At 42.8% G+C, this 14,583-nt stretch overlaps 1 protein-coding gene across 6 annotated transcripts in view; it reads right to left on the reverse strand.

Moving 5' to 3' along the window:
* DENND2B (DENN domain containing 2B) overlaps positions 1-14,583 on the reverse strand; it is a 150,453-nt gene that overhangs the window by 10,876 nt on the left and 124,994 nt on the right. For all 6 annotated transcript variants that reach the window (XM_033062222.2, XM_033062220.2, XM_033062221.2 and 3 more), the window contains 2 exons: positions 12,435-12,575; positions 9,429-9,577 (listed from right to left, as the gene is read on the reverse strand). In XM_033062222.2, coding sequence (XP_032918113.1) covers positions 9,429-9,577; positions 12,435-12,575 — 290 coding nt within the window. The remainder of the gene's footprint in view (positions 1-9,428; positions 9,578-12,434; positions 12,576-14,583) is intronic.

The raw sequence follows: 14,583 nt of genomic DNA on the forward strand, positions 1-14,583 counted from the left end.
TGAAATACTTTGCTGGAATGAAGCCTCAAAGACCTTATAATTTTCCCACTTCTGTGTTTATCAGACCAGCCCTCAAGACATGATAGCACCTTCTAAACCACGAGTTCCCTGAGTGCTGTGAGAGAGGCTGCTGCAAAGGCAGCCTCTCATCAGCAAGGCATGTTGAAGCTTTGGAAATTTGAATAATTTTTTACTTTTCTAGAAGCCCTTCAGGGGCTGGGCAAACTGCAGAGATTCCTTCAAGCCTTTCTAAGGTGGTTTGGAAGTAGAGAGTGTAATTTTTGGAGCTAATAAATATTGTAGTTCGTGTTAATGTATTGTTAATACACTTTTTAATTTTAAGAATGTAATTTATTTTTTAAGTCAAATAATTAGATTTTAACGTCCTGGATTGAAAATTCCCTGTGGCAGAATCCTTCTGTAAAGAGTCCAACTCTGTGTAGGGGTACACAGGGAGGAGAACTCCCCTGCTGCTGCCAAGCACTTCTCCTCACCTGACCTTCAAGTGGATCTATGAAAATCTGGTGTCTGCAGGAAGTTTAGGATGGAGAGGTTGTATATGTGACCTAAAAGAGAGTTCTGAAGTTGCTGAATTTCCTATTAATAAATCTGATTTCTCTAGACTAATCAATAAGATATTTAAAATCAAAATAATAGGTTCATACTACATGAAAAATTGCAAGAGTCTGGGCTGTAAAAGCCAGAGTAATAGTTTGCATTGTGATTTATTTTATACAGCAAACACTTAATAAGAGGTGAACTAAGAGTCACCACCTGAGGTCTTTGGTAGTTCGCCTGAAGTATGCAGCTAACATTGTATCTCTGATCAGCACCCACTATCCTTCTTTTCAGGAAACAGACAAATCTGTTCATTTTTAGGTTACTTTTTCTCTTGATGGCACAGGAGACCTGCCAATGGAAGGCTCTGCTCCTAGAGTTTGAATAAAATTAGGAATTCCCCAGTGCAAATGGGTGGATGGGAACAGGTACAATTCCTGTGAGATCATGATGAGCCAGGTCCATTTGGCCCATCTCAAATTCAGCAGCCAGTTTTGAGCATTTCACAACTTAATCTTCATACACACTGCAAGAATTATTGCTACAGTCAACCTGTGGCACTGGGTAAAGAGCTCCCTAGAGCACAAACATCTCCCCTGTCTGTTATGGGCTGAAACATCTCTTACCCAGAATTAACATATATTCACTTGTGTTACCAGCAGTGAGGTAACAACTCTGTCCAGCAGCAGGTGAAAATCCCTCACTCTGCACAGGAGCTTGACAAAGCCAGAACCTTGCTCAACAAGTGAACGCTTCCTAGGGTGGGTGATTGCTTTGCCAAGCCAGCAGCACTGCCATTGCACCCTGTGCCCAAAGCCTCCAGGTCCATCCTCTCCTCCTGAGCCAGGCTCCCCCCACCTGGCGAGCAGCAGCTGATGCAGAAGTGAGAACCAAACTTTGCTTTTGCCTGGAGTGAAGGGCAGAGTCCAACCACAGTGGCTTCCCTAATTTGAATGCTGACATATTTGCTGCGAGTGACCTTCGTGATATCTCGTGGAATGCAAACAAGTGATAACACTGGCAGGGAGAGAAGGGCACTGAGACTGAGGAGGAAATGCATATTTTCCACATCACATCATCCCAATTATCAGTTATTGTCTTTTGCAAAAATCGTTTAACTTTACTTACAGCTCAAAGAGTGAAGCTGTTTAACCTTCACACCACTTAAATGGCAGTTCTGGCCCATGAAAAGGAGCTCAACCCAAACCTACACCTTCTTTTCCAAGTAACAAGTCACACTTCAGGTTTTATCTGGTGCTTTCTGCAGGGCAGCAGGAGAACAGCCAAGGCTGTAAAATTCTCATAAAGGACTTCCACTATGTCCTCACCTGCCTGGCAAAAGCAGTGTGCAGCTCGTTATCAGTGGGGCACCAGTGACGCACCGAATTTTGGGAGAGGTCCAGTGACTACTGAAGGTGAGTTATGGACAGCACAGGCAGCAGTGCCTTTGTGCTACTGATGATTCCTAGTAAGAGATTTCTTATGATGAACCAAAGGTTACAACCCTGTTTCTGGAATTGTTTTCCCTGACTTTGATTCATGGAGCCATGGTTTACCTCACTGCAGTGTCAACGAGGACAGTTCATGGAGCAGACATGCCCAACATTTTGTGTCATCATCTGTGTTCCTTTTCTGGTCCCTCCTCCTTGTATTGGACAGAAAGCTGAGTGGGCAACATCTTCATTGATAATCTCTTCTCTGGCCACATCCCCTTCAGCTTTAGTGTGCAACATCCTCTCCTGGTTTGTGCTCTTTTACCCTACCAGCATGGATCCATCACTGACACTGACTGAACATGTTCCCACAGCTCAACAGAGATGCACACCACAAAAGAGGACGTGCCCTCAGAGGTTTTCATTTTTTAAAGCCAATGAATTTTTCAGTCACATAAAGAAATTCAGATTTTCAATGTTTGATAATCAAGCAACACATTAGGACATATCAAAGAAAAAGTGCATGTTCATTCTCACTATACAGGAGGCTTTCTTTTTGGTTTTCATCCAAATTTTGCAAAAATCTCCAAAAATTACATAATTTGCCAGATTTTAGCTCAGTAAGAGCTGCATTTTCAGAACCAGCCCCCACCTTTTGGGAACACCCAAATGACAGTGTGGGGTCTCACAGAGAACCTGCAAAGCACAACCCTGGCCCATGCAAAGATCGAGGCTGCATCCCATGGAGCTGAGAGCTGCAGAGCATTGAAGACTGTTAGGAAAGCTCTCTCTCTTTCAGAGAACAGCTTTGAAGTACTTAATTTAAAAGAAAGTAGAAAACAGTTGATTAAAGGGGAATGTGGTATTAAGAAAGGCATTATTTTTTACTCCTGTAATACCTGTGTGTAAGCAAGGCACATGAAAGCCCCTGGAGAAAGAGACATGCAAAGTGCCCTACAGAATGAGGACTTGCCTTTTCAAGAAAATGGGATTTGGGGGGAAAAGTCATTGCTTTGACACATCAGCTACCTGCCCAAGTTTGTCAGGTGGTTGCAAGAAAAAACAGACCCAACATTTCCAAGTGTGAAGTTACCCTTTGTATCCAGAGTTACCCGGTCCCTTTCCTGTAGGACAACTTGTCAATAGCAGGACAGCAGTAAAGCAGGATGAAGTATTTTTCTAGGTAGTAACCAACAAAGAGAGAAACAATCTCTCCCTAATCTGGCTCATTTAAAAGATGAAAAGAGCTAAATCCTCTAGCAAGGAGCAAAAAGTCAAGTTGGGAAGATGTTGCAATTTACTGCCATATTGTTCCAACAAGCAATCCAGAAGGGAATTACCAAGCAGCATGGTGATCATCTTTCCTTTCATGGGGAAGGGACAAAAAAATTTTTGCACAAATTGGAAGTGGAGAAATTATGTTTTCCCACTGTAGAGCATTGGCCAAAGCCTGGAGTGACATAAATAAATATCACTGTAAAGTAGGGGAGGAGGGAAGGAAGAAAAGGAAAATTATACAAGCTTTACCCTTCTTGGGACATGGCATATTAAAAATGCCACTGGAGTTTACTGCACATTAAAAATGTCACTATTGGGTTGTTTTCTCTGGGACTGTGAAATATTAAACAAGCCAGAGACTTTTAATTCATTTTGTTTCTTGGTCTGTCCCTTTTGCCTGACACACATTTTCCTACTGTCCATGTACAGTTGCTTTGTTGGCATCGGCCATCACACAATCGAAGTGCTGGAGAAAGTAATCCAAGTGGTACAAAATGTAATTACCTCTTGAGAAGAGAGGGTAAAGTGCAAAATATCTGTCAAGAATCTCTACTAGCCCCCTCAAGAGGGGCTGGTCTGGCTCTCACTGCAGAGAAGAGAAACTCTCTGGTTACGTACATGAGAAATGGATGTTTTTGCTGTAGAATAAATTCTGTCTACTAGGCATGATTGCACATTGGATAATTATACAAGGGCTCATTCCTTCCACTGCAGGAATTAGTGAAAGAAATTCTCTAGCTTATCTTCAGCATATCAAACCAGACAAGCACAATAATCCTGACAGTATTAAGATAGCACTTCAAATTCTTTGGATAAAAATACACCAGAAGCAATGCCAGCCATCCATACTTGTCCTGGGTTTAGACAGAAGATCTGTGAGCTATTACACATTCCACAGGTGCAGTAGTTTGCAACTCCAAACATCTTCTTTAATGCACAGTTAGTAATTACAAAACTACCAAGACACTGTAGCCTGTGCTCAGAAATGATACAGACCAGTCAGAGACTGGCAGCAGTAAATTACCCCTCACAAGCTGTTTTCTGGCATGTATTTGTTGTCAAATTTTTCTCACCTTCCCTTTTCTGGAGGTTTTTGTGACAGGGAAAGTAAAGGAAGTCTTTATTGCTGGCCAAGCTCACGTCTGTGTACCAAGCACACTTCTCTCTGTGCTAATACACGTGTTTTCACCTTTTAAGCTGCAGGTTGGCAGAATTTTATAAGTGTTACAAGATGACTGCTGCTGGAAAGGAGCATTCCCAGGCAGTTGGTGAAGCTGTTCAGACCTGTCATGGCCATGATTTGTTTGGAAGAATTAAATCCTACTTTTGTTAATTAAAAAGGAACAATAAGGAAATAGAGTGAGCTTGCATTTTAGTAATCTGCCCCAGAGTTTAGCTATTCTTGCTTTTCCACTTGACCTTGCTACTGGACTGAGGAGCAATGATTTACTACTAAAACATTGCCACTTATCTCTTATTTAAATTCATATATTTTAACTTGAGCTACAAGATCATGCTATGATTTTGGCTGCTAGGTTAAAGGATATTTTTTTTAGGTAGGCATCGAGGAATGGAGACCAGGCTACCTCTCAGCTCTTGCTGCCAGTTTCTAGCACGGCCCCAAAAGAACAGAGAAGCATCACCACTCCCTGAGCATCCTGGGCACAGCACAGCCAGCCCTGAGCTGTGTCTGTGCATGAGAACAGGAAAAGTTGCTGTGTGTTCTGAAAGCCCTTGCCCTTGAATACAAGTACACTCTGCTCCTCCTCTGCTCCAGAGTTAACAGAGACATGCCTGAGGGTTGACTTCCCCACTATTTACATATTTATGCTCTGTCCTGTATTAGTCAGTGTTTCTGTCTCCAGCCTGTAACCTTTGGTCAGGTCTGGGATCTGCCTGGACTTTCTACAGCTGTGCTGGAAGACAGATTCCTCCTGCAGTACAAAATACCATGGGGAGGAGAAGGGTTAGGGTTTTTTCCCTGAGGCTCATGCTCCTGCTTCACTGAGAGGTAGCTGAAATGTCTCATATAAAACCAAAATTCACAACAATGAAAAGTTGTTTTTTTCTAAAGAGCAGGGGCTCTATAGAAGCATTTCACAGCCCCAAAAGTTTTCTAAAGGCCACAGAGGAATATTAGAGGATTTGGATCCAAAAAACAAGCCTCATCCAAACATTCCCACTGGCTGTGGCTGGCATTGGACTGGACCCATATGTGAAATGTAAGCAAAATATCCTGAGTCCTTCCCAATATAGTGGATTACAGCAAGAGTGTTTTTTATTTATAAAAAATGGGGTTATAACAAAAGGGCATTGCTATGTCCAGGGCCTTCCTTCCCCCCCTCCAAACATTCAGGGAAAAGACAAAGAGGCTGTTCTCACACACATGGATACATCACCTCCTCAGCAGACACATCCACAAATTTGTTTCCCCAGCATAAAACTAAAACAAGCAGAGAAATATTTTTCTTCCAGTGTTTGCTTTCTATTTATTTTCTGTTGCTACCTTTGTGCCTGCAGCAAGGTCAATGTTCTTGAGCCTCAGGCCCTGCTGGTTTTACATCTGCTGCCTTTCAAACCCCAGAGGATGGCACTAGAGCAGCTCCCCCTTTGCAGCTGGCAAGCACAGGACTGTTCCAGAGTTGGGGTGAACAGGCAGAATGTTGGGAACATAAACAAGGGTTCCCAGTGGGACAGGAATTAGAGCTGGGATGAGGCAGACCATGTCAGCTGTGCCTTCAGCAGATTTTTTCAGGAATGGGAGCCTGAAGTTACCTCTTTAAGAGTTGTGATATTATTATTGTTATTATTATTATTTCAAGTTTCTTTATAGTTATTTTTGTTTCCCTGCTGTCTTCTTCACTGTTCACAGAAAGCAGAATTCTGAAAGGTCATATTCATTTTTGAAGGTGAGCAAATAGCTGCAGGGATTTATTCACCCAATTTCAAGCAGAAAAAACATATAATCAGCTTATTGGGGGGAAAACCCAAACCTATCTGAACATATCTAACCAGGCCAACCTCACAGTGTTGTAATTCAGAACTTTGCTGTTACTTCCTTACTACTTGGGAGCATCAGTCTCTGTGTTGACAAACCATCACTCCCTGCAAAGATCAAGGACTTTAAGTTTTGGCACATTCTGGGCACTAAAAGGATCATAAATAATAACTTATTGAATTAATCTCACTGCACTGAGCATGACTTTCCCCGACTTGTACAATGTGTGAAGCCATTTATCGCTGGGAGACCCGTGAAACCGGCAGCCACAAAAGCCCATTGCATCTTATTGTTTGAAGCCTAAACCTCAACATCATTTATTTCTAAGCTAGTTTTTGGGTACATACAGAAATCAAATCCTTGTAAAATCATTTTAATTTCCTGCTCTTGTTCTTTGGGCACAGAGTGGACATGTAAGATATTTCACTTCTTGTTTTTTTTCCACATTACTGGTAAACTCTAGTTTCAGCCAGGATGCCCATAAACAAAACTCATGTCAGACAAGGCAAAGGTTCCAAGAAGACAGTTACTAGCTCAAAACCAGAGTGTTTCATTTTAGACTTCATCCCTATTTAAACCATGAAAATCTCAGTAAGTATTGAATTTAAATCCACTGTCACTTTCTCCAGGCTTTTGTCAAAGGACTCATTATTAGTTTCTGGTTTACAGTACCTCCTAGATCCCCATGCTGAGACCACACTGCATGAAGCAGAGCTGCTGCACACACAGAGCAGGAAGTGGTCTCCATCCCAGAGTGTGTGGGACTCCAGACAGACCAGACAAAAGATAAGAAAGAGGTGCTATGTTTCCAGCACATGACACTCAGCAGGTCAGAGGGTTCAGAAGGACAGCTCAGGATCCACAAGTCTGCATGCAGAACCTTATCTACCACATCAGATTTTGTCACCCTCTTACCAAATGAAACCAAGTTTATACATACAATAAAGGGTACGTGTGGATGTAGTAAAGCATATGAACATAAGCCCTTTTTGTAAGAAAGGTTCTGTCCCTTCTTACAGGAGCAACCATAAAACCTCCCAAGCCTCTCAGATCCATCTGAATCCCCTCTTTTCTTCTGTGTTATGGTCCTTATCCCTTGCCCCCACCCCTCACACAGAAACAACAGCTCACTGGAGAGCAGCTTCTCCAGGGGAGCACAGTGTAGGTGTAAGTTTTTCCCAGAAGGGATATTTATAATTTCTGGTTCCCGTTGGTCCTGGTGCCCTATTTCTCTGTGCCAAAAAGGAGAGCAGCACACTGCCTGTAAGGAGAACTCTTATTCCATGCTCCAAGGCCTGGGGGACTAGGCAGCTACCAAGAGAAAGGTAATTGCACAGACAAGTCTGAACTTCCAGCCAGGGCTGCAGTGTATATAAAACCCTGCCTGATGAAGTCCTGGCTTACCACAAGCCCTCAGTATCAGCAACATCACTGTTTCCATACCAAGCTACCTTGATCCTGTCAGAGTAGGTGTAATTGTTGATTTTCTCTGCACAGTGCCCAGAGCATTATATGACATTGGCTAGGCCAGCTGTCCCAGGGAAGTGCTCCAGGAAATGGTGCTGTCTCATGGCTGAGGATCCTCATGGATCCTCATGGCTGAGGATCTTTCCTGCAACAAGCCATCCCTGCAGGACTGTGCTGTGCTCCACAGAATGCTACAGAGGAGGAACTGGGAACTCCAGAGCAGAGCAGCAGTTGGCAGCAGCACAACAGAGCTGTCTCTTTTGCTGTACCATTTGTGGGAGTTTCCACTCAGATCACTGTGCCATTGGAAGAAATGCACATCTGCATCAATCTGAATTACAGTCAGATTTGTGGGTGCTGAAAGAGTGGTAAAACAGAAACAGAATGAGATGAGTAAAGATGCTGTAAAAAAAGCCAGAAAGAACACACCAACAGTATTTCTAAAGCTACCTGCCCCAATATTCATGGTGTGATTCATATATCTACTAAAGTACTGCAGAAACCCTGGACTAGTCACACAATTCTCATCATGAGTTTATGTGAAATTAAGTCATCCCAAATGGTCATTCAAACCAAGTGTTACTGACAAGACAAGGATGAAATAAAACGTTCCTGTTGTTCTAGACACAAAAAAGACTGCTAAGGAAGTAACTTTATAACCTGAGAAGGGTCTGCAGCTTTAAGAAATTCTCCCCTAAAGATTGTAAAGCTTTTACTATGCAAAGTATTTTTGCTATTATATACACTGGCGGCCACTAAGTGCAGCTATTGTTTCTGGCGGTCATTCAGAGGAGGTCGGGACTGATAAAGTGTTTAGCAGAGTTTGTTTGGGTAGATCCATCTGTGTTTTTAACCTCCCATACAGTCTCTGGTGTCCTTTTAAAAGATGCTGGATGTTCCTGAGTCTAATAAATGACAGGCTTTATTTTTATTTGCCATTTTTCATTATGTATCATGCCACAGAAAAGAATGTATTTCTTACATTACCCACACTTGTCTGTATGGATTACAGAAGCATCTAAAAAATAGGATGTTTCTTTGCTGTGGGGCAGGGGTGCAGCTTACACAGAGCTCCCATTTCCTTGGGAAAGGCCATGTGGAGTTGAGACCTGCTGCTCTCACACCTTTCCTTGGGCTGAGTTCATGCTTCAGAGGGACAAAGAGGGAGACTGCAATCAAAGGGCAAGAAAGCAAAAGGTATGTGGAAAGGTTCTAGCAAGGAGCCCAAGATGGAGCTTCCAAAAGGAAATGTTTTCAGGTCATGTGAGCACCAGGAAAAATATCCTAAATAGCTGGGATATTTTAACACTCCCACACTGGATGGGTTTGGCAGGGCAGGAATTGAAACACAGCCCCACCATAAAGTCTCAGTACTGCACAGAACAAATCAGGGGAGCTCTCAGCACCCTGCTTCCCTGCCTGCACTGCATGAGCACAAGGTGAAGCACCTCAGTGACAACTTCTGAAAGAAACACTGCTGGCACTACATTGCATCAAAATGCTGACTGTGAAGAAGGTGACAAGTTGTATCACCATTTTACAGGTGGGAAAGTAAGACAGAGCATCCATGGGTGTAAAAAGACATTTAAATCCTCCAGTGAGAGGATCCTCACATCTGAAAACCATCGTGTAGTTTCCTACAGCCTTTGGCACGCAGAGACAGCCCTGTGTGCTTCAGGTGGCTCAGCCCTCACCTGAGCTTGTCTGCCACGAAGATGACGCGGCGCTCCAGCAGCAGGGAGGCGAAGATGCGGATGATCTGCCGCACGCTCAGGCACTTGAAGAGGCACTCGAAGTCCACATGCTCCAGGCGGGAATCCATGGGCCTCCGCAGCTCAATGACCTGCGCACACCCAAAAAACTGCAGTCAGCATTGCTGGCAAGACTGGCAGGGCAGAGTGCCTGCAGTGCCAGCACTGCCCCTGCTTGCCTGCTCAGGGCACACAGAATGAAATGAACCCCAGTCCCTCGCGCAAACCGAGGCTGCAGGCACAGCGCTCCAGAAAAACGGTGTATTGCACAATTCCTGTCATGCCATTCTTCCCAGGATACAGCTGTGTGCACTGTCTGCTGTCATCTCCAAGGGAAGCATAATTCTCCCTTCTAAACATTCTGTAAGAGCTGTAAAGCTTGGCTGAGTCAAGAGTTTGAAGCAAGTAACAATCAAACACTGGAGCTGGAAGCTTTCAGGGCTGAAACAGCCATAAAGTCAAGGTAAATTGGGCTCTAAGCTTGGCTAACAATTCATATTAACATCTACATAGGAGCCTGGGACTCAGCTAAAAGGCCAGGAGGACTTTAAACCCAATTTGCTTCATTTTCCCTCTTCTGTGATGTGCAATTCACTAGATCATGTTTAAAACCTTTCTCTTTTCATATAAAGATACATACATATATATATATACTTAACTGGGGAGTCAGGACAAGGTCTTAGATGGTGAGTTGTGACATCCCTTTACAGTCTAATTTTCATACTTCATCCATGACCTCAGGCCCTCTCCTTCCTTTTCTCAAATGCCTTTTCCTTGATTCCTTTATTATCTCTTCCTTTTACTCTGCAATTGACATGTTCAGATGTGGAACTTGAAGGCAGAGGACAGAAAAAAGAAGAGGGAAAATAACGTGAAGAAGAGAGTAACAGAAGGAAAAAAACATGAAGCACAAGACAGCAATGATGGACCATTGAGGAATTTGAAGAAACAGAAGGGAAAGGGAAAAAGTTGGCCAACTTAAAGATATGAATATATATTAACAGGAACACGAATACATCGTCTTCTTTTCATATGTCCAAAAATCACCATCACTTTATTGCTTTAGACTAGTTTTATGTTTTCATGCACATGACACCACATTCCACAAGCAGACTGAATCAGCTTTTAACTGGAGAAGCCCTTACAAAACTCCTCACAAACATTCTTTTAAGGATATGCTCAAGACCACAGGATACTGTAAACAAAAGAAGTTCATATCAGTTTAGTTGTGATCAGTAACACACAACTGTAAAAAGAAAGCCACTCTTAGAGCAGTATGTATCAAATCAAATAGATCTGACATTTCAAAGTCTGAAATACAGGAACAGTGCGATGTATAGACACCCATCACTCAGCTGCTACCCCAAAGAGCAGTAAGAAACAAATTGTGGAGTGACTGTACCAGGAAAGGCACCATTTTCAAGGAGCCAAATTCCTCCTCACAATCAGCAAAGGTGCCCACTTCCCTTCCTTAGCTCTGGGATTGCAAGCTCAAATCAAGTGTGTGTGCCAAATCATGAGGAACTGATTCTGCTGCAAACCTGCCAACACGAAAATCTTGCTGCAGGGTAGGATGCAATGCAAGTTATGGCAGCTTTTACAAATACCAGGGATGTTTTCTGCTGCCTGGCAAAGCCTGCTGCCTCAGTCTGCTCATCACAAAGAAATACACTGTCTGCTTCCCAATTAATCACCATCTTTGTTTAGGCAAGAGGAGCCACAATGGAAGGACAAGATTCTGTTCCTAATTAAGCCAGTGCATTCCATTTAAATAACGAGTTTGTACTAGCACAACAGAGAGCAAAGCTCAGCCAGAAGAGAGTTGTTTGTTTGTTGGAATTATCTCAATATTTTTCTCTGGGAGAGTTCAGAAGCTTGAGTAGAGGATAGAGACGTTGCAGATCCATGGCTGCCAGTTACATTCCCACAGAAAAAGCATTGTCAGATCTTTTCCCTGTTATGCCAATCACCCTTTCAGATGTTGCCTTTCCAGAAGAAAATGCAGGTGCCTTTAAAACACTTTGCAAATCACTTGTACAAGGAACCCTTTACATTTCGTACCATGCATTACAGCCCATTCCATTGAATCAGTGGCATTACAGATTCACTGCAAAAATAACAAAGGCACTGTAAAACTAACCCTTAGGAGTGTAAAATAACCCTAAAGGGGAGTTTTTCTGTCTGCTTTCACTAACTGGGACAAAGTCTATTCCTATCTTCAGTAATGTATATGCTTGCCCAGCTAAATGGAGCTACTGTATTGTTACATAGGGGCATGCAGAGAAGAGAATTTGACACGATGACTGGATGGCCAGCCCCAAGTCGCAAAATCCTTTTAATCAATGCTGCCATTTTCCAGTAAGGCACATGTCTAACACTAAGCTTCTAGCTACTTGAGTCAGGAATAAAAAGAAATTGCATCTATTATATGTGTGCACACACACACAAAAGTTTTACATGATGTGCTTTCTTTTGAGAGCCAGTTAAAAGGTATTTATTACCAAAGAGCCATTTCAATGCTGCTGGTCACTCCTACCATGGCCAGGACCAGCAGTAACAAGGTTTGAAATAAGAAGCAGCTGCTGAAGTGCTCAGGTACAGCAGCATGGGGAACTCAGCCTTGCCTGTGACCCTGTGATAAAGCCCAGCAATGCTACAGTCTCTCAACTGCGCAGGCATACTGGGACATTGGTGTTGGTTGTTTTTCTTACACACAGCTTATTAATAAACATAAGATAAGAAATACATAATCATAAATTGGATTATAATCATCAAGGGAAACTAGCATTAGCATGTCCACAGTGGTGCAGCTCATGCTCTGCTGATTTTGAGGGTTTGCCACCCCACATCCCTGCAGGGTCTGTCTCCTCCTCTTTTTCTTTTGCTGTTTTGATACTGGAGTGGTAAAGGGTAAGGCTTTGACTTGTAATGTTTGCAGTTGCTTTTTACCTCATTTCCAGCTCCAGGCAGGAAGGTTTTGACTTTGATTGTCTTTCCAGGTGCAGGAAAAGGAGATTCCATCAGACTTCTCATAAATGGATAAACCAGGGCAGCAGATATTCCCCTTCTCCTTTCAACCTCATCCAGGATCTGGTCCATTAGTAAGACATAAGTGAGAGAGAGACAGAACATGTCAGCATCACATAGACTTTTGAAGCATCCTTTGACCCATGTGTGCTTAAATACATGGCAGATCTAAGTTTACATCTCCTCTGCCATTTATTTCTTCATTACCATCAATCCATGGTTTTGGTTACAAAATGAAGCCTGTTTGTGAATGCAATTAACATAGAGGCAAGGAAGAATTAACAAATCTGGAAAAAAGGAATAAAACTCAGCATGACTAAAGGGATCTTATATTGTTGGGATTATGCTTGAACAACTGAGCTGAAGGAGAGAAAGATGAAGACACATCCCATGATCACAGCCCAGGTCAGCATCACGTCTCAGTGGTACACTTTAAAATTTGTATCAAGGAGAAACTTTCTTCTGCACTGAGCGTCATTTCCATTTCAACTGAGAGGGCAGGAAAAAGCCAGAGTAGCCAAGAAAGCAATGCTGCCACTGTGATAGCAGGACAGAGCTCCTGTAAAGGGTCTCAGCAGTGGCTGTCAGGTCAGAGTCTGTGCTGAGCTGGAGACTATGAGCTGCCCCTGCAGCACACCCACTTGTGCCTGCATTAAGGTCATGTTCTCTTGATGAAACAGCAGGCAATCTAGTCTTGAAACAAGCAGATGGAACTTCTTAAAGATAGAGGAGACTATTATTTTCTTCTCTCTTTGGTCACATGGGCAACATAAATTAGATCACAGCTAAGTTTTCCCACATTAGACAGAGCATATAGATGATAAAGCTAAAGACAGAAAGCAAGGTTCAAAGCAGTCAGTGGTTTGACCTGCAACAGTGATCTTTTAACCACCACTCCAGAGCAAAAGGCCATACAAGAGTTAGTGGGCCTGAACCAGGCATTTTCTCTTGTTTCTCTTGGAAATGATTTTCACTGAAGCAGAACATTAAAAGACACTTAAGCACAAGCTGGTGACCTGTAACGAGAGCTGGTGACACCAAATGCCAGCAGAGGCATTCACTGCTGCAGTTTCCCCTTCCTCCCTGGGACACAATGAAGGCTTAACTAAAGCAAAGCTGCCCCTATATACATAACTTGCATTCCAGTCCTTGGAAGGGCAGATAACCATAAATGAGGACACAGATTTCACTCTTGATGTTATTTGCAGCACAGCCATCCTCAGCAGACAAAACCAGCTGCCCAAGTGGGAAGCAGCAATGAAGCAGGGCTGTGCCCCAGGTCCCTGGGTGCTTCTGCACACTGCCAGCACTCAGCTATGTTCCTGCAGCCACAGGAATGGCTACTTGATGCTTTTTGTTGCTGGAGTTGGGGGTCATGTGTGTGTCATATGCCTGGCTCCAAGGACCTTCACAATGCAAATAAAAGGAGCATTTAAACCAAATAAAAGTTGAACAGAGATCCCAAGAGATAAAATGGTCAGGAACATCTGTTGAAACCATGACCAAATGAACTGGCTGGAAGTTAAGATATCTGTGGTTCTCAAGTCTGTCTCAGCAATAGGTATTACTACAGTGAGTGAGCAGGAAAGGCTTTGTGGAAGACAAAATTAAAGCAAGTTATCAGGAATAGGATGATAAACATTTTAAACCAGAGGAGTCTTTTTGCTTTTGTGATAAATAATATCCAAGATTTAATATCCCATGGTTTTTCATCATTCACAGTGTAAGATAGAGATAGCTATTCATTGTATTGAGGGCCAGTTGTCTGACCTTATACCTCAGCTGCACTGTTACATGGTTGTGAGGAAGATAGTTTTTTTTTCTTCTCCCAAGTCTTCCTTTGAAAAACAGAGCACTATCAAAATTAGATAAAAACAAAATAGCAAACAAAGAGCCTCAGGAGGGGACAAGAATCCACACCATGAGTGTGGTGAGCTGGGTGATCCTCCCAGAACAATGCATTCCATTTCACTTACAGATATCTGTGTTTAGATACATACTGTGTCTAAGAGACTCTGTTATAAACCCTTGATTTCAGAGCTTTCTGAAAGATGTCAAAAGCATAATTGCA

Source organism: Catharus ustulatus, chromosome 6, assembly GCF_009819885.2.
Source record: "Catharus ustulatus isolate bCatUst1 chromosome 6, bCatUst1.pri.v2, whole genome shotgun sequence".
Classification (NCBI taxonomy): Eukaryota; Metazoa; Chordata; class Aves; order Passeriformes; family Turdidae; genus Catharus; species Catharus ustulatus.